Raw genomic sequence first — 20,115 nt, forward strand, 5'->3', positions numbered from 1 at the left:
CATGTTGTTCCGTCATTTTAACAACTTACTGGAATCCAACAAGCACTCATTACACATCCTCACTCACGGGTCGCCGGCCAGAAAATTACCCCTTCTCCGGGTGAAAAAAAAATCACGCATGCACATGAATGTTCCTTCCATACCTCCACCGAAGGAAGCTTTCCACATTTCATTGGTATACGTGGGACAAAACAAAAAGAAGGTTTGGTACTTTTTTTCAAACCCCTCGTATGTCGAATGTCTGCATGACATGGTGTTGCGCTGTCTCTCCCACGGATAACCAAGTAGATGTTATGGGGAATTCCACAGAGGTCCTCTAGCGGTGGCGTGGTCATGTCAAATAACAGCCAGTAACGCCGCGTACATGATGACCTCGCTGATGGTGACCGTCATTGTAAGCGAATGACCAATATGCCTTTAGAAAGCGACTCGTTTTATTAAAGGAACAACGCGCTTGGCTGCATACATCTGTCGCAGTGGGACACCTAGACAACGTTTGTTGCTTTATTTCATGATTCAGTAGAGGATGAAACCGTTAACGAGCACATCTGCTGCGGTGTCGGAGCCCTTAGTGACAGCTGCCGAAGCGAGAGAAAAGGGCTTCTACATCCCAGCAGCACCAACAGTTCTACAGCACCCAGGAGAGTGCATAGTACTCTAAATCGTCGAGCATTTTTAGCAGCGGAGCTGTTTAGTCTGGCAGAAATTCGTCAGGTGTAACGCTGAAACCACCGCGCCGAGCTATGACGTCACTGCGTTGCCTAACAACCACTTGGCACAGCAAGGCGTTGGAGGAAGGAAAGTAGGAGGAGGAAGAGAAGAAATCATCATCATCATCAGCCTGTCTACGCCCACTGCAGGGCAAAGGCCTCTCCCATGTTCCGCCAATCAACCGGTCCTGTGCTTCCTGTGCTTGCTGCCACGTAATACCTGCAAACTTCTTAATCTCATCTACCCACCTAATTTTCTGTCTCCCCCTCACGCGTTTGCCATCTCTTGGAATCCAGTCAGTTACCCTTAATGACCACCGGTTATCCTGCCGACGTGCTACGTGCCCGGCCCATATCCATTTCTTCTTCTTGATTTCAACTATGATGTCATTAACCCCCGTTTGTTCCCTGACCCACTCTGCTCTCTTCCTGTCTCTTAAGGTTACACCTATCATTTTCCTTTCCATCGCTCGCTGCGTCGTCCTCAATTTAAGTTGAACCCTCTTTGTAAGTCTCCAGGTTTCTGCTCCGTAGGTAAGTACCGGTAAGATGCAGCTGTTATATACCTTCCTCTTGAGGGATAGTGGTAGGTTACCATTCATGATTTGATAATGCTTGCCGAATGAGCCCCAACCCATCCTTATTCTTCTAGTTATTTCACTCTCATGGTTCGGCTCCGCGGTTACTACCTGTCCTAAGTAGACGTACTCCTTTACAACTTCCAGTGTCCTCGCCACCTATCGCAAAGCGCTGTTTCTCTACCAAGATTGTTCCACATTACTTTAGTTTTATGCATATTAATTTTCAGACCTACTCTTCTACTTTCCGTATCCAGTTCAGTAATCATGAGCTGCAACTCGTCTCCCGCGTTACTCATCAATGCAATGTCATCAGCGAATCGTAGGTTACTGAGATACTCTCCATTAACTCTTATCCCTAATTCTTCCCAATCTAGGGCCCTGAAAACCTTCTGTAAACACGCGGTGAATAACATTGGAGAGATCGTGTCTCCCTGCCGTACGCCCTTCTTTATTGGGATTCTGTCGCTTTTCTTTATGGGAGGACTATAGTGGCTGTGGATCCGCTGTAGATTTCTTCCATTATGTTTATATAGGCTTCGTCGATGCCTTGATTCCGCAGTGCAGATCATGCAGCGATGGCGTAGTGGGTAGAACATCAGCTTCGCATGCAAGAGGTCCGTGGTTCGAATCCCGGTGCCGGACAATTCCCAACCGGATTAAAAAAAAAAAAAAAATCCGCGTGAGGATGGAATTGTGTAAAAGGCCTGGGGTGCAGCCTCACTGGCGACCACAGCCAGCAATGCACTCCCTCACCAGAGCAGGATTGGCCACCCTGGTGTAGTACTTGGCCACTACCTCCCACATGAATACACCAAGAGAAGAAATAAATAAAACAAAATAAAATTTCTTGACGAGGCGGGATTCGTACCCACGGTCCGAAGGCGTGCGTCGTAACCACTCGGCTATCCAGGCACGCTGGCAGAAAAAGCATTTATGGGAACCATATGATTGCGTTGCTATGGGCGAGAGAACGAGAAAAATAGAGAAAGAGAACCATAAGATTGTATAGTATAGTAAGGGGGTGAGAAAGGGAAATGAGGGTGAGGAGGCAGGAGGAGGGGACAGGGTAAGCCATAGCATAGCCTTGCCTAGTATAGTATACCAAGGGGGTGGGAAAGGGAAGTGAGGGCAAGGAGGAGAGATGTGAGGTTGACGAGGAGGGAAAGGAGGAGGGGAGCAAGGCATAGCACAGTCTTGTATAGGCACCGGGCGGCCGTCGTAAGGCGCCAGCAGCGCCCCTCCCGAACAGCGCCGCAAGCGGCGGCAGAGACAGCACTGGCATGTGAAGCAGACGACGCGGAGTAGGCTCTGTTACGTTGGGGACCGTATTCGAAGAGAAGCGGCGGCGTTTCTTGTTGAACCATTGCGAAGCTGTACGCTATTGCGTTTGCCGTTTGGCTCCCAAGCCAAAGAGGAAGCGGCAGCTACAGTGTTGTTTTGAACAATGCACGTAGCGTTCGACTGTCGAACACGTGTTCAGATAACAGGGCCCGTCGCCGGGCGTCTGAGAGACTCCCGCGCAATCGTTTGCGGTAAGTCACCTAGAAAGGATGACACGTTACCCTTTCATGTCTTCCCACCGAGGAGCGCCGTCCGGAAATCAAACTAGTCAGGCTCTCTGTGGGGCGCTGTGCTGTTAGGCGTTTGTTTTTCGTTCGGAGGCGGACCAGAAGGGACAGGATGCCTCCTCCTTTCAGGACTGCAAATGACACAGGCCCGATTGGCGCACGTTGTAAAATAAGCATCTTTGCATTTTAACTGCCAAACTCGCTGTTCCTCACTGTTGTTTGGCGAGTGCCTCGCGGGAAGGTGAGTCCTGACAGCGCAAGTGCACCCATGGCGTTGCCAGTTATTTTGCGCTGCGGTTTTAAAGGCTTGATCAGCTGGCGTACGCGCTTTCGTGCTTGTGCTCTAAGAAGGGTCACCGAATGCACGAAGCAGGTCACGTGCACGATATCACGGAATACATAAAGGAGAAAACGAGTGCAAATTGCGTTGCAAGTGCTCCCCGCAGACGAAACAACGCGATAAGCTACGATGTGGAGCTAGATATAAGTAGCACCTTTTCTATTTTCACAATACTTTGTTATTCTGTCTACACGTTAACATTATCTCCTAACATTTAAAAAAGGACAGCGTACGTCTCCCATTCACTTTTCGTCTTTTTTTACGCCATAATTCGCCGATTGCACACGTTATTTGTATTTGCACATTCCTGTTCCCGTTTCGTTGTCTTTTCGATGCTTCGCCATTCCTAATATTTTTAACGGGTATGGTAATCTTCAGTCTGTGTATTTCATGCAGCCTGACGGAATGAAGGCCGTCATTGGCGGCCGGTGCACGAGCAAGGTCGGCGTCGACGGTGATTGCCCACGGGAACCGAGGGAACTGGATGCATTCTTCAGCTTTATCCATGTTTGCTTAGTTATTTGTGCAATCTACAGCACAACATGTCTGCTCGGGCTTGGTTCCCCGAGGCGGTTCGGTAGGGGTGTGCGAATATTCGAAAATTTCGAATAACGAATCGAATAGTGCATATTCGATATACCGAATATTTATCGAATAATCAGCAATGAAGAATAATGCCCGAAGGAACGAGACGTTCGAACAGCGAGGGGTAACTTTTCTTGCTTTCATGACCGAATTACCCAGATTCATGCAGCCCGTGTACTTACGATCACAGGATGAAGGCGCTTTTGCTTAAAACTCCAGTGTCGCCGATGCGACAGTGTCATCAATCCGCTGAATGACATGACATTAATGCACTGGCATAACAGTCATGATAATATAACTCACGAAACTTGTTTATTATTTATGAATCAGCTGTGTTTAAAATCTGTTCACAAAGTACCACCTCAAAAACTGCAGTCACTGCTATATTTCAGCCAGCTGCAGTTACAAAATATTTCAGAGGCTCTATAGTTGCAGCTGTATACGCGCTTGCCTCAGGTTAAATAATTGCGATATTTTTTCTTGGTTAAAAGTAATCGTAATGTTCCTTTGTTAAAGCTTGTGAATATTTGTTTCAAACAAAATGTTGTGGAATTCTTGGGCTGTTTTAGAAACTGTTACCTTACCAGCCCAGAGCTGCTTTGAAAATGGTTGTCTTACATATTCGAACAGTATTTTATTTGTATTCGTATCCGATTCGGCGTCATCACTATTAGATTCGGTTCTAAAATTCGCTATTCGCACACCCTTACATTTCGGCAGCGCAGGACACAAGCGATGCGAGCACAGTGAAGCTCAGCCAACGTCCAGCCCCGCGTCCCCGCAGCAAGCGCCTGCCCCTTTCTGGCACCCACATGCCGTTAGTTCGGCGCTTCCCATGATAGCGGCGCCACCAGCCCAAACTCGCCCCGCGCCCGGTGCCTATAGTATAGTACAGCAAGGGGTGGGAACGGGAAGAGAGGGTGAGGTGAGAAAGGAGAAGGGAAGGCCACCAGCTCCGCTATTTCCTCAGTCTTGGGCGGAAAAATTTGGGCGTAGCTGCCCAAATTTTTCTACGAAAACACACACATTCGTAACTTTTTCACAAACCGTGCAAACTTTCCCTAGTATGGACAGCTGCGTACAGCTAGAGTGCGTACTCTAAATCGTTCGTCGTTTGTTCTAAACACAAACGAATTGCGATCTCTCGGTATTGTCTTTCCGAGACGTCGTACCGCTTATCCATAGTATTCGTCAAATCGTCAATTATTTTTCCTAAGCACAACCTTCAGCTGCTCCAAATCTCTCGCGCGACAGCACGTACCAAGAGACCCAGCCATTCACCCAACGATGTTACGGGGGCAAGCATCCGAACGGAGTCAACTTCAAAAGTCAGAGTAGGAGCTCGTTGGTTGTGCATAGCTAACTATGCCCAACCAAGGCATAGCGTAACTTCTATACCGTCGCATTGTCGTCGATTGCGCATATCTTCCAAATCTCCGGAGCGGCTCTGGATATACAATGAAGTTTGACGAAATGTCCATTTTGCCGTTGCAGACGTCATGTCTAGGACTCTAACTTTGCAAGAACTGCGTTCACAACTATTTTTTACAACCCGATATGATTCACAGTTGGTGACGAACGTGCCCCGCAACTCGGTTGCGCGAACGCATACGCACGCTCTTTGTATCGGCAGTGAAAGTCCGACCGCCAGCCACCGCCACTCACTGAACGCGAAAACGGGAAAAACAGCGAAAACAAAAGAAAGAAAGAAAGAAAGAAAGAAAGAAAGAAAGAAAGAAAGAAAGAAAGAAAGAAAGAAAGAAAGAAAGAAAGAAAGAAAGAAAGAAAGAAAGAAAGAAAGAAAGAAAGAAAGAAAGAAAGCTGTTTGCATTAAAAGCTGGCAATGCAGCCGTATCAGGCCGTCGGAACGCGCAGCCAGACACGGGCGTTGTACAGAGCCGATACAGCATGCAAGAACATGGGTCGGATACAACGGAGGATATAGAAGCGGAGTAAACTCGGACATAGTGAAGGAATACTGAATCTGACGCTTTGAAACGTTTGCGAAGTCTCGGGTAGACTTCGGGCAGTCGCAAAATAGACCCCTACAAGCCCTTTCCGAAACATGTTAGTACTCGCCTATATACAGCTTAGCCGTCCTTGGCGTATGAGTTGCCCGGCTTGAAATATATCTTTCGTTTTTTACACTTCCCTGCCGTAGTGGGACCTTGCGACCTTTAACATGATAACGCGCGTTTACTGCTGTCCTTTCTCCTGTCGGTGTTTTTCGCTTGCTTTTCAAACCATGGATGCTTCTTCTTTCCAACTCGCTCCGCTTTCCGTCGCTCCGAGACTTCATGGTAAGTCCTCCTCCGAGAGATGGTGGGGCACGATCCGTAACCTGAAAGAACAAGAAAAAGTAAACCTGCTATTACCAAGCAGTTAGAGATTCAAGTCACTCAGTCACTTGGGAACTAGCCCAGCCATACATGCCCACCTTGTACTGTCAGGTGCTTCAACGAGGTAACTCTGAAATCGAAGGCTTCGCGAAAGCTCATCCGATCGGGAACGATCATGGCCCAGTTGTACAAAAATACAGACATTAACCGCACAAGGAATGTTCAACAATAAAATGTGTTACAGCTTACGAGCGAGAGTCTTGCGCATGCTGGTAATCTACAGTCGTTCGTATAAGTCTGTCGAACAAGTGCAACAGCTTCAAGCAAATGGCTTTAAAGAAAGACACTTTCGAATTTTCATTTCTTCCTTTAATTTACGTATCTGGACCACGAAACCGTTGAAAGAAAATACTGGCAATCCTCGGAGCGCCAAAAATAATTTGCCATAAGAGCTTTGTCGACAGCACCTTTTGGTTTCGTATCTTAAGAAGTGTCAAAACAAAGAAGGTGGTCACGGCAACACACGCTGACGTTCTGGCACTCGCTGAACACGTCCGATCTGTTCACAGTGTAACAAGCAGCTGAAATATAAAATCTCGAATAGTGTTCCTGGAATGGGTTACCTGAGAGTGAAGCAGTCTTGTACAGTACACCGAAAGCAAAAGGTACCCGCCGGCAACATTTCTACGGTTCGGTTTTTTGAAGCTGGCCTCATTATTTTCGCTTAGCATGCGATACTGTGTAAAAGATTTTCCCATAAGCACAACGTTCATCAATTGCAGTGTAAACCACGTGCGAACAGAGTGGACAATTTAATCCCTTGAGCAACGATCTTGATGCAGCCGCCCAGAGAGCCGCCGACCTTCCGTGGATCGTCATGTGAATACCCCGAAACCTGGCTGGGGACGTTAGAAAGAGTATCAACATACAACTACTGGAAATTTGAGGTCAAGTACCGCCACGTGTACTTTTCCTTGGAAGATGCGGCCAGGACGTGGTTCGAAAATCACTAATCCATTCTAACGACGTGGGACCTTTTTCGCAGCAGCTTCAAAGCAACCTTCACAAACGTCGTCCGAAAGCAACGGGCCCAAGCCCGACTGTAATCCCCAATGCAGCTGCCTAACGAGACCGTCACCCTATTCACAAATGAAATGACCCGTCTCTTTCGTTGACACGGAAATGTCTGAGGAGAAGGTCCTCATGCGCGGTGTCAAGCAAGGGCTGTTTGCAGAACTGACGCGCAATACTCCCAAAACCGTGGCTGAGTTCCGTACCGAGGCGACGGCAATCGAAAAGACGTTGGAAGTGCGCACCAACTCATTCAATCTCCGCACAACGCCTAACTACGCCGAATCATGAGGACTCTGCTCCGGTGAGTTGCCTTGGTAAGCGAAGAACTGCGTCGGATATTTCCGTCCACTCAACCTCAAGTGTATTCAATCGCAGATGTTCGCGAGGAAATTCAGCAATCGCTGGGCGATCCTGGACCACCGCTATACTAGCCGAAAGCGATGAGCTACGCCGCTTCCGCACGCCGTGCTGTCACCACTCCGCGCCCGTGCCAGGGCTCCGCGCTACGACGGCGGTGACATGAATGCGTGGCACTGCGATCATCGGTTCTAAGTGTAAGGCGAGATAGATAAAACCACGGCAATGCACGGCCATTTTAAGCACACCACCTGATAGTTTTGATTATCATAATCATTAATGATTTGATTTTTATTAGCATCCTCTCCGAGACGGGAGGTGACAAATAGTCGCCTAGCTTGCTAGATCTAATCGGGTTTTACTAGAGCTATCGCAGTCAAGCGTTGTGACCTATTTCTCCTTGATGTGTTCTTCCGTGCCAGTAAGGACTATCTTCATCAATATCTCTCCTTTTCTGTACACGAGGTAGTAATGATTTCATTTCCATCCAGACAGCGTTGACGAAAAGAGAGGGAGAGAGAAACTAAATGGCTTGACTTGCTCTACCCTTCCCAGGGAAGAAACAATTTTATTCATGGCAAGAACTTCTAGCCTTACCGAGCCCGGACGGCGGCAAAAGCCAGTGGTCTTCCGGACTAGGAGGACCAACCTCTAGAGACTAACAATAATAAATGCTTTAATAAAGCATTTATTATTGTTTATTCTCTACAGAAAATGTACGCTGAATCCCTGGAGGAAATTTTCCTGGCTCCCATACCCCGCCGTGCTGACTAAGCTGCAACAGTGTCGCAATGTTAAGCATGGCGGCGCTGGTTTGATTCCCAGCCATATCAGCTGCATTTTTATTGGGACAAAGTGTAAAAATGTCTATCTAAATACCCACTACTGCAAGCCTTATAATCACATAGTCGGTTTGGCGGTTAAACCCCGAAACGTTTTTAATTGCCCACTCGCAGAATTTTCACCCACATGGAGTGCACCACACAAGACAAGGTTTTAGGTTTTAAGATACTGACGGTGTCGTCTTGGTACGAAGGATTGTATGCCACTGTTGCTCGTTCATAGGCTCATAAGGTTTGCACAAAACTCGTTGTGCGAGTGAAGCATCATTCAGGGGGAAAGCTCAAGTATCGCACGTTTTCATACAACAGTGGAGGACACGAAAATAGCGTTACTTTTGACACAAAGCTTGCACAACAAACATGGTTCAAATGAAGTGGCAATGGGCTGCTTTTGCACCTTTTTGCAGAAACTGACATACCAGCTTTCCGAACTACATGTTGCCTAGAATTTAATAATGGAGGGTTTTCCTCTTTTCTTGCCCTCTATCTTCCTTTCCTCTATGTTTCCCCTTTCCGAAGGAGCAGGCAGGCGCTGTGCCCCTTTAGGCGGCAGTTGTCAGCCTGTTCCCTCCCTATTTTCTCTGACTTCGTGCTTTCTATGTATTCAAATCAAATAATAATAATTACTGTTATTATACTACCAACACTTTGATATATTCATGCTCGTCGTCAGTTCGCGGGCATGAATAGACGAATGCGCGTCGTCAATTCAGCTGTGAAGGAATGATTAGGCTTAATTCGGTATATCAGCAAAGTGGCGTCATAATAAGATAACTAAACGGTGCGCTATGTTCCTTCTCTGCTGTCTTTTTGCACATGGTCATCATGCGAGCAGAGAAGCTTTTCAAGAATCTTGTAAATTGTGCTATGTACCAGTGCAATAATATGGACTGCATTTCTCATGGAAAATGGCAGGAGACATCCGAACAGCAGTTCTAGTTCAAAGAAAAATTAAGACAGCTTCGCTCTAGTGGTGCCAAGCCTGAAGGAACCGCTGAAGTGGACGGCCTTCCTTGTTTCTGTTCATTTTTCTTTCTTTCTCTTTCTTTTTCCCTTTTTCTATATATTTCTCGATCTTTCTCGCTCGTTATATCTTTTATTGTTTTTCTTCCCTTTCTTTTATTTCTCGCTTCCTCTTTCTCTCTCTTTATATCTTTTTCTTTGATTCTCTTTCCTTCTTCCCTACCTTTCTCTTTCTATGGTATGCTTTACTTTCTCTACTCCTTCTTTCCCTCCTCCTCAACCTCACACCTCTCATCTTTACCCTCACCTTTCCAACCCGATTGCTATACTATACTATACAAGGCTATGTTATGTTCTGCTAGCGTGCCTGGATAGCCGAGTGGTTACGATGCTCGCCTTCGGATCGTGGTTACGCGGGTTCGATTCCCGCCCCGTCAAGAAATTTTTAACAGCGAAGCTGTTTAAGCCGGCCGTAATCTGTCCAACGCGAACAAAAAGCTCCGCGCCGCGTCAACCGCGCGTTGCCTAGCAACTGGTTGCACATCTGTGAGCCTGTTTCGCTAGCCCATACACTGCTCCGCCACCAGCCCGCCTGCCTGTGCTGCCTGTACACTGCACGCAAGCGCTCGGTCGCGCCAGACGTGACGTCACGGACAACTGCGCATATGCGCTCCTTCGTTTAAATCCGGCGTATGGCGGTGGCGCGCGGCGCCAGACGTAGGGGGAGACCGAGGAAGATACGCACTGCCGATGACGAAGCCGCTTACCGGGAATCGAGGCGCGCTGCCAAGCGTGACTGCTTCCACGACGTAGTACGGCAGAAACGAGGAGAGGCAACTGTGCTGGGCTCGACTGGAACTTGGCGTCACTTGGCATTACTTTGTATAACTGAGCATCACTTCGTATAACTTGGCATCACTTCGTATGGCCACATCCAGCTAGGAACCGTCAGCTCCGCTGTGCCTTGAGCCTTGCGCCACTACTGCAAACTCCACCCGGCTCTTTTATTTTTTTTGCCAATAATTTCTCTCTTTCTGTCTCGCTCTCTCTCTCTCTCTGTACTCTTCTCTCACTCATCGGAGTTATCAGAACCGTGCGCCGGACAAATCAGCGCACGTGTTCTGTGAACGAAACAGAAGATGAAGAGGACAAACAGGAAGATGAGAACGAACATAGCGCGTGCCGGTTCATGATGACAATTTTCTGCGGACGAATTACAACCAACGGCTGGCGTAAACAGCTCCGCTGTAAAAAAGCCTCTACAGCAAGCACATTGTTTTGTCACTTTATATGTATTCAAAAAGTGAATTGCCTACTTGACCTTTTTGGCACTTTGGCTGGAATCTGACGGCAGAGGCTAAACTACAGCAGCTCACATTCGAAATCACTATCCACGCGGTTTTAGACTACTTATTGGCGAAATTACGCAAACGTACATAAATCCACAGGCTTTGTCACATATTTGGGTTGCTGAAGTGCCTTGCGAAACTTTTTTTTTTCTTTTTGGTACAAACAACAGCACGTGTAGCACTCCTACACAGGATGCTAAAGCAAACTGGAACTGAACCTCAATTTTTAACTGAACCAAAAGCAAGGTTATTATTTTTGGAGAAACGCGTAGAATCAGTTCAACCAGATTCAGCCCCGGGTCATCCCTGACAGAGGACAATGCCCCTTGTGTCAGATTGGTGCCCCCTAGAATATTGTCTCGACGACCAGCAACTCATTATCAGGCCAGCTAAACTGCAGCAGAAATAGGGCGCTGGACCAAGGAATCCATCCTCTGCGAATAACCAACTAAAGACTAATTTTTCTACTACTACTATAACTGCTAATATTACTACTCATGAACAGTTGCATATTTCACACACAATGTCTAGACGTTGTGTTGTCACAAAGCTGTGCTGTCATGGAGTGAACTGCTTGTCCCAACGTCATCTGCTATGTTCAGGTGCACTAGTGTACGAGTGCACTGAACCAAGAGTGCTGGTGCTTCTGCAACACAGTAGGAGCTCCATGAAAATTTGCCACTCATTTAACTTACGACGGACAAAGGACTTCGTTTTGTGATGCGCGGCTATTAATAAGCAATATGTAGAATGAACTCAGTGTAAAGCTTTGTGGTATTGCTTTTTGCTTGTAAGGCAGTTTGCATGTATGCTTTGGAGAAGGCCGGGATGGAACATGTATCATTACGGAACGCCAAGAAAGTTGTATTCAACCAATACTCATCATTACTTCCTTTAAAAATGTTACAATTACGCAGTGTCTGCATTACATTTGTTTTCAGTCTACATTAACATCAATTTTATTACATAAATTGTTTTAGTCTTTTATGGGTCTGCACACAGTGGTTCCACACTGGTTAAATACATATTCATTCAATATATGCTTTTATTACATTCTTATTTGTCCCCTTAAATATTTCAGGTGCAATGCAATGCTTTAACCAAGATACAGAAAGTGCTTGCGCCATTTGTGGCTGCTCACTTACGCAAAATACAAATACTACTGTCTATTAACTTGGTATTAAAGGTTGTGCATTGCTCTAATAGAGAGTATGTCCTCTGCACTTCTTGTCCGTCTTTTACGAGTGCTGCACAACCTTCATCACAAATGCACATCAACTAGCGCAGTTTTCTATCCCAATGCTAACTAAGGACTAGGCACCTTCTCCACTTTATAAAAACGAACACATAATACAGTGGGTGGTTTAGCATTGGATGGAATATTTTACATTTATTTTCTACAGTACAAACAATAAGCTGTACAGAAGTATTGATACAAAAATGTCTAACACTTCCTGCAAGTGCCCATTTAGAATACAATTAATATTTCAGGAAGGATCTAGGGTGCCAGAAATATCCCTGAATGTACAAACTTCAACATGTTTATATACAACAGTGCACGGTACCTTTTTCCACCCATTAATCCGCGTGCAAAATTTACTGCATACTGCACACCAAAATTGTTGCTCCCAATGCACACACATTTTTTACGGAAACCAGAGGCATACAGTTGTTTTTCTTTTTTCTTTAAATCCATTCAAACCAGTTCAAGGACCTTGGTTCCCACGTTATTGTTCACTCTGGAACAAAACCTGAACTGGAAGTGTGAAGTTTGCAACTGAACCCAAATCAAACCAAAAAATGAAAATTTGGTTTGACACCCTTCTCCAACATTTTTTGCAAGGAAATGGACGAAGGTTTTCAGCATGAGCTCAACCCTGTGTTTCAAGGGGAGAAATTGATGTGCTATTTTAACTGGCATTTAACTCCAAAGGTGGAGCAATCCAGACAACTGCCACGAGAATCTTAACCTGAATACATTAAAGGGACACTAAAGGCAAATAATTTATGTCAGAGTGAAAGCTCAATGTATGACAACGTCTAAAACGGCAATATTATCAACAGCAGTGCCCTACTTACCGAGAAATTAAGCTAAATGTATCACACGATGAGTGCCACGAGCGGCACATTTTCAAAATGATCCCGATGATGTATGAGAGTCTGCCTACAATTAATCACTAGTAATCAAACTAGCAGCAATAAAAAAAGAACCTTCCGTGCATCAAGTGATGTAATAAAGTGCTGTTTGTTCATTTCTGTTTGATTCATGGAAAAAAGAACCTCTTTGGCGTTGCCATGGGGAACGGTGCGCGTGGTTCAAAGGTTCCGTTTTCGCCGAACTGCGCTTCGCCTGGCGCCCTGCTTCGCTCACGCGGTCGCGTCTCAGTGGTAGTTTCGGTATCGCGTACTGTCGAGTGTTTTGCGCGCTCGTGAAAGTCGCTCTGACAGAAAGTTCGACAAAATGCCGCATGCATGTGATGTCATCGGATGCCCAAATGGTGCACGCCGCCAGTGCACGCCGCCGCACAGTAAAGGCGGGCAACGTTGGGCACGGCAGCAGTGACGTGTGAAAGACTGATTTCAGGCGGATGATTTGAAGTGCGCTAACGCGATGCGGACCACTAAAACGTGATTTTATTTCAAAATAAGCACTTCCTTGGCATAAAAGTAGCACTACGAGGTTTCTGGACCGCTATTTAAACAATCAACGTCGACTTAATATTTGCCTTTAGTGTCCCTTTAAGCACCTCTGAAGAGCCCAAGAAGCGTTCGACTATGCAACAGACCTTGTGCGATAATACGACAAGTCCACGTTGCTCTACTAAGCATAGCACTTCACAAGTTCTCCTTTAATATCGCAGTTTTTCATGGTTTACTAAAGTACATTTGTGGCGCATGTTTTTTCCTTTACAGCAGCTTGTCCTCATATAATGTTATGCAATATTATTCTTAATATTGGCTTTAAAAAAGAAAACCCGCAAAATTTTAAAAACCTGTGGAAATGTGTCTGCACTAGTAACACCAGTGGCCTCTGATATAACTATAAAGTATGCACACTCAATGGCAAGGCCTCTTGCTTGATATGAACAGAAGCTGCACTGACAGCTGATCCATCCGGGAAATGACGTGTTCAAACCAGTGCGATAAACTAGCTCTTATTAGACTAGGTTTACATTTGAAAATGCCGAAATCCTTGGTGCGAAGATGCACTGTTACAGTGTATTCTTTCATTATTTTGCTGGCATCGTTTCTGAATTTTAAAAAATTGCCCCACAAGTCCTCCATCTTTAGATGCAGTTATCGGTTCGCTTTAAAACCCTTCAAATTTGTGCTGACACATTGAAAAGTTAGCCAATTCAGCTTAGATATTTGTTCAGAATGAAAAAAAAAAATGACTTGCAAACAATCCCCTACCAATATACACCGAGGTCTGTCCACATTACAGCTGCCCATTATCTGTTAACTCTTGGCAATATTTAAACCGGGCAGCTGGTATATTAGAACGGCAGCTGAGGTGAAAGCAGCAATTTAGTGCTGAAGAAAATTACCCTATGAATAAAATTTATTAGGCTCAATGCAACATCAAAATTATTTCGCATTCAATGCGCCACTGTTCGCAACCAAAGTATCCTTTTCAATAAGCAAGCTACAATGCTGCCCAGCCAGCCGACATGAGAAATCAACTATATCGCACTGCTTTCCTATAATCTACAAGTATCTCCATTTCCTGTATACTAGTTTTTCATAAGGTTTAGCGCAGTTCAGGGTAAGCCTCTAAGTGTGTACACACACAATTCAGTGCACCAGATGTCTTATTATTCTGCATGTATAGCCAAGCTGTACAGTACACACGGATTGAAACGCGACATCGCGTTTTTTAGTATAACGACTGCTATGAGCAATTAGTCGTGATAACGGCGTCATGTCACTGCAAATCTAGCTGCTAAAGGTAATGTTGGCTCTGATGCAAGTGTATGAGTCAACATTACGCCGACATGCCACAAACTGTAGACTCTGGAAACAAAAGTATGTGCATTACTTAGCCCTAAATTTCTGTGTTTCAATCTACGAGTACTGTATAGTCTATAAAAATTATATGCAGAAGTAACCAGTGATTAGGACTTGCAAAAGCTGCAGGTTAACACGCTGATAACTAGACTGCCAGGGACATTCAGTAAAAGAGATGATTCAGTAGAAAATTATAGCAACGAATGTACCCTGTAAGAAGAGAACTTGCTGAGGAAGGTGGGTAAACCATCGACCGAAACAGGCAAGAGCACTCTTGCTATTTGAGCATTTCTGGCCTGCAGCACAGCATGCTGCTATATTGCTACTCTCTTTTAATAGTAAAGCACTTTCTTTTCCTAGTACTTTCTTTTCCTGGTAAAGTCCACTGCCAGCAGTGTCCTAAAAAAGTACTGTCACACCCCTAGTATACAACTTTACAAGTGCTAGTAACTGTCACAAAAGCACAATTATAACAAGGCTTAGCAAAGAAGCATGTTTATTCTAGCATTTTCACAACAGGCAGTGTCTTGACATTCGGCAGCATCTGGACAAAAAACAGTTCACACAGCCAGCAATAAATAAGGCAAACTAGAAAAAAGCACATAGCCCAGCCAGTACCCCAACCACAAGAATCACACACATTTACTTTGTACTCTCTGCAGTTCTCCACCCATGACTTGGCTCTTTAAACAGCTTATTTTGGTACTACTGACACAGCAAAGAATAGCATAGCAAAACAACCTACAAGGAATCCCCGAGTACAAACAGTCCAGCACATGACAAAATTGAACAAATTGAAGCCATGAACTAGAGTAACATGTGACACTTCAAGCCCACCATTCATCCCATCATGCTACTTCAGCGTAACACAGAAAAACAAGGTTTAGCCCCTGTTTGAGGCTACAATACCTTATTACAACATACCAAGAACAGAAAACAATATGTAATGACCTTACCAGTGAATACTGCTGTAGCAAGTTTAATAGACCAGCAACTATTGCTTACAATTTGCCAGTTGGAATGTAAACTTTCATTTTATGTGCAATGGTTCTTCACAATAGTAGTAGTCTAGCTTATTGCATTGAAGCAGGTAACTACCAGTCTGTAAAATTTGTTTCAGCCGATGTTTACAAACACTTTTCAAACACTTTTCAGGTTGTGGCTCTTTATCCACGAGCACATAAAATACGCAGAGACAATGAAAATGTTCAGCCTCGCTTTAGCACTTATATAGCAAATCATAGCCTGTTAGTTTCACCTTTCTGCACAATGGTGATTTGCATTCATCATAAGGATGAGCTTCTCTGTCAAGGTCACAGCCAAAATTTTCACAAGTATAGTGTCCTGAACTCACCCTTATGACAGAGGAACAACAGCATCACTACAAATCTGGTCTTAGAATGTCTTTAAGTCTACGACAAGAATTGTTGCATTACAGTACAGTTTTAAGCAGCATCAGACACATCATCTATGTTTCTGCCATGTTTAAAGGAGGAAGAACACACAACTGGCTCTATATGAAACAGCAAAACATGAAGCAGTTAAAAAAACTACAATCTACAAAACCTTCAAATGACAGTGCAGACAAACAAACAATCGTTCAAATGAATGTGACAGCACAATCTTTTTTACAATGGCTTTACAAACCCATCAGGTTTCTCTGCTCTCTAGACAAACATCTGAAAATACAGAACTCTTTTAGGCACTGCAGTGTTCATTTATTTTTTAACCATTTTCTGACAAATAGCTTGCAGTTTAAAGTTAAAAGCCCAAAAATAGGCCCGTTAAAACGCACAAATCACCCATTTCTGTGACAATAACCCTTCCAGAACAATGACATGCATTAAAAATGGTGTGCACCACATATGCAGATGTGAAGTGAAAAGAAGCTCAAGTAGTCGTACAGAAAAAAATCGATGCTGCTTTCAAAGCAACCGTTGAATTGTAAGGAGGTGGGATAGCTTGTGTAAGTAACTAACCAGTGTTAACAGAAGAACAAACAGCAGCAAGCAACTTAAGCAGCATAAAAAAATCATTCAGCTGCCTTCAAACACCTGCTGTTCCAAGAAGATCGTGCAACTGACTGACATTGTGTAAACACCAGACTACAGCAGATGCTACAAAAAAACAAAAACAAAGAAAGAAAGCAGAAAAAGGAATTACACCTCAGAATGCTTCAGAAGATGAACTTATTACTCTTGTTTTCAGTAACTGTTGCAGGACAAATCGGTGATTCCAAAATATTGCATGAGAACAGCTGTCATCCACATTACTAAGTGTTGTAATGCACTGTACAGCATAGCACCTGTCACCAGTATGCAATATTGTAAGATAAACTAATCCCCAAAAGTCACAAGAATAGAAGGAAACATTTTCTACATAGATGTGGCATCTACCTCCACAGGAGGCACAGTGCATGAGAACATCCAGCATGTAAAATGCCAAAAGCAAAGCACCTTGCTACCAGGCTGCCAAAGTGGAAGTACACATGTGATTAAAAAAAACACAAGTGGTAATCAAACCCTGGTACTACCGTTCGCTTTCTAAGGGCTTGAGAAAATGGTGACATTTTTCAAAGAGGCCTAGTTGAAAATACACACAGCAGTAAAACACAAAATATACAAGAAAGCAATAAGCATAAAATGGTAAGCATGGCATTTGAAACATTTGACAGTTTTGGTGCACAATAAAAAAAAATTTTTAGCTCCTTACAGCAAGCTTCAATACTTCCGATTTTCATACAAAGCACATGCCTCAACAGTGGAGGCCAGCACCGACCCTACAAAATAAGAAGTAACAAGCCAGACAGAACAATTACAAAAGCAAAATGAATGAATTTGAAACTTCTGACAGCCCAGTACACTGAACTGCAGCATGAAAGTTCCTTGAAACACCATTTATTCAACACAGGGCTATGAATAAAGCCCTATCAATTGACTGACCACTGGTTCTCGATTTTTAGGACAATGTATATGAGTTCTCAATACAATCAAATGTCACATTTGTATATGGCCTTGAGCTTAGCAAAGTTTACACGCAGCAACAACTAGGCCATAGATTAAATTTATGCATAAACGACAAAGAACACCAGATACCTTAGATGACAAAAACAGCATACATCCAAATAAATGCCCTGAGCTTTAAACCACACTAAGGCAACACTGGTTAAAAGATGGTGAGTTTAATAGTTAGGACTGATCACAACTCACCTAAGTAAGCTTTATCGAAAACTTTAATCAGGGGAGTGCACCCACAAAGCTTCAAAAATTGGGAGGATGCTTTAATCAAACGAACAATATCGCCAAGCACGATAACTAAGAATGCATGTTTACAACAGATGAGGGCATGACAATTGCTATGCACTGAACAATGTGTTGTTTAGATGAGATCCAATAAGAAGAAATGTGAAGACATGTAAACTTCACTTCAATTGCCTAAAGTGCGCCCTCAAAAGTCCTAACAGACAACAAGATGGTCGATGAACAGTCGATGAAAATGTAGATGTGTTTCCAGTGATGCTGCCCTTTTCAACAGGTTCAGTCACACTTCATTTGGTCTTACTAGCAACCTATTTTTGCACGTTGCATGGACATTGGCCAAAACAGCATTGTGGTTGGTATCTGAGGTGTTTAACCACCAATCCTGCCCATCAACTATGTGTGACTTATCTTGCAAAGCTGCTAAGCTATTTGCCAGAGTCGTAGTACTTGTAGACCAGCACACCTGTTCCCAGTAGGAGAACAAGGCCAATAGAGACGCGCTTCAGCAGACGCCCTCGCTGGACCCAGGCTTCTGAAGAGCGCTGCTTCTGCCGCATACGCTGCAGCATCTGTGATGTGCGCTCCACCCTCTCGCGTCGTTGCCGCCTGCGCAACTCTGCCTCCTCTCCGGCGCTGCACACAATACACGAGCATCATCAAGAGCACCTTTCTCACAAGCCAGCATGATCTAGGCAACCAGGACACAGCTAACCAGGCTCACACCCTCTCTGCTTTAAGCTCGCAACAACTGTTTGCTTTCAAGCTCTTCAATGCCAATTTGAAAACCTCCTGACACATAACTACATCTTATGCCCATCAGCATAATTAATTATACCTACTTAAGAAACCAAACAATAAAAAGCAGCAAATCTTGCTTAGACCGTGTGAATTGGCACTAGCAATAAGCATCTTTGTTACGCTATCTTTAATCGACCAGCACAATCGTGTACAGCTTTTTACACAGCAGCATGCGGTAGCTTCGACCATTCTCTTATTAGAATAAGCGTTTACAGGGACACTAAAAAGAAAGGCCATTTCACTCGCATTAGTAAATTACCCATCCACAATAGCAAAAACACCACTCTTGCCTTGACAAGGTGCGTGGAAAGACTGAAATTGTGAGTAAGTTTCTGTACCAATTCACCACGACATCATAGATTTACCACCATCTGCTAGGGCCTACTAGGGGTGAGGACATATCATAGCGCTATCTACCGTAAGCACCCAAGTAATGTAATAAGTTGGATCAATGAAGCTTCTGCTACGGTGGCACACACCGTTACACAATGCAACATACAGATGTGAAATAACAACCTGTTTTAGTGATTATATTTTACACGAGAGAGTGTTTGACTCTATTGTTTTATATGCTGTATGACCAGATGCTGCAGTTTATTTGCATTTCTCGTCCCTTTTTATCAAGTTTTGCTAGACATTGCCAACTACAAATAAGCTCTACAAGAACTGATGGAGATTCTATAGCTTTTCCAGAACCCAAGCATTCGTTAAAAAACTGGTGGTTCACTTTAGAGCTAGACATGGCCCACAACAGTGACTGCTTAGAATGCAGAAATACATTCATACTTCAAATCTGAGTGAAAAATGAGGACAATTCAAGATGACTAAAAGACACAATGCATGGTTCGTTCATACCAAGACATTCGTCCTTTGCTCACTAGGTACAGCCATAGTTTTTCACACCAATTTCAAACATGAATTCGTTCCAGCTACAGTTAAAACTCAATCTAACGAAACCCAATTTTACGAATTTCCCAATCTAACGAAGAAATTTCCGTTCCCCAGCAGGTACCCATAGGGTTCAATGTGGTCATCAACTCGAATTAACGAAGCTTTCATGGCAATGAATTAGATTTTAGGAAGTTTTTCCAGAAATAAATGAGCAACAATGCAGTGGTTTCTTTCAAATTTTTACACAGATGGTTTTTCTTTGGACGTGCACTGTAACACTATCACGTTAAAGGGACACTAAAGAGCAAAACAATTTTTCTCATATTAGTAAAGTACTCTTTCACGATACCAAAAACACCATACTTGCGGCGAGAAGACGCTTAGTAAGCGAGAAAACGCGCAAAAACAAAATGTGGGTGGCGACGCCACCTTGAAGTTTCCGCACCTTTC

General features: G+C 44.1%; 1 protein-coding gene across 2 annotated transcripts in view; it reads right to left on the minus strand.

The window, feature by feature from the left end:
- Positions 1 to 3,971: 3,971 nt before the first annotated feature.
- The window catches only part of LOC119373679 (tyrosine-protein phosphatase non-receptor type 1), a 68,868-nt gene continuing 52,724 nt past the window's right edge, over positions 3,972 to 20,115 (minus strand). Inside the window, exon 9 of one of the 2 annotated variants that reach the window (XM_037643753.2) lies at positions 3,972 to 6,125. In XM_037643753.2, coding sequence (XP_037499681.1) covers positions 6,080 to 6,125 — 46 coding nt within the window. In that variant the 3' untranslated portion in view covers positions 3,972 to 6,079. Of the gene's footprint in view, positions 6,126 to 15,183; positions 18,610 to 20,115 lie in introns of those variants that run through there. The other variant, XM_037643745.2, reaches the window with a different exon arrangement.

This window comes from Rhipicephalus sanguineus, chromosome 1 (genome assembly GCF_013339695.2).
Source record: "Rhipicephalus sanguineus isolate Rsan-2018 chromosome 1, BIME_Rsan_1.4, whole genome shotgun sequence".
NCBI lineage: Eukaryota > Metazoa > Arthropoda > Arachnida > Ixodida > Ixodidae > Rhipicephalus > Rhipicephalus sanguineus.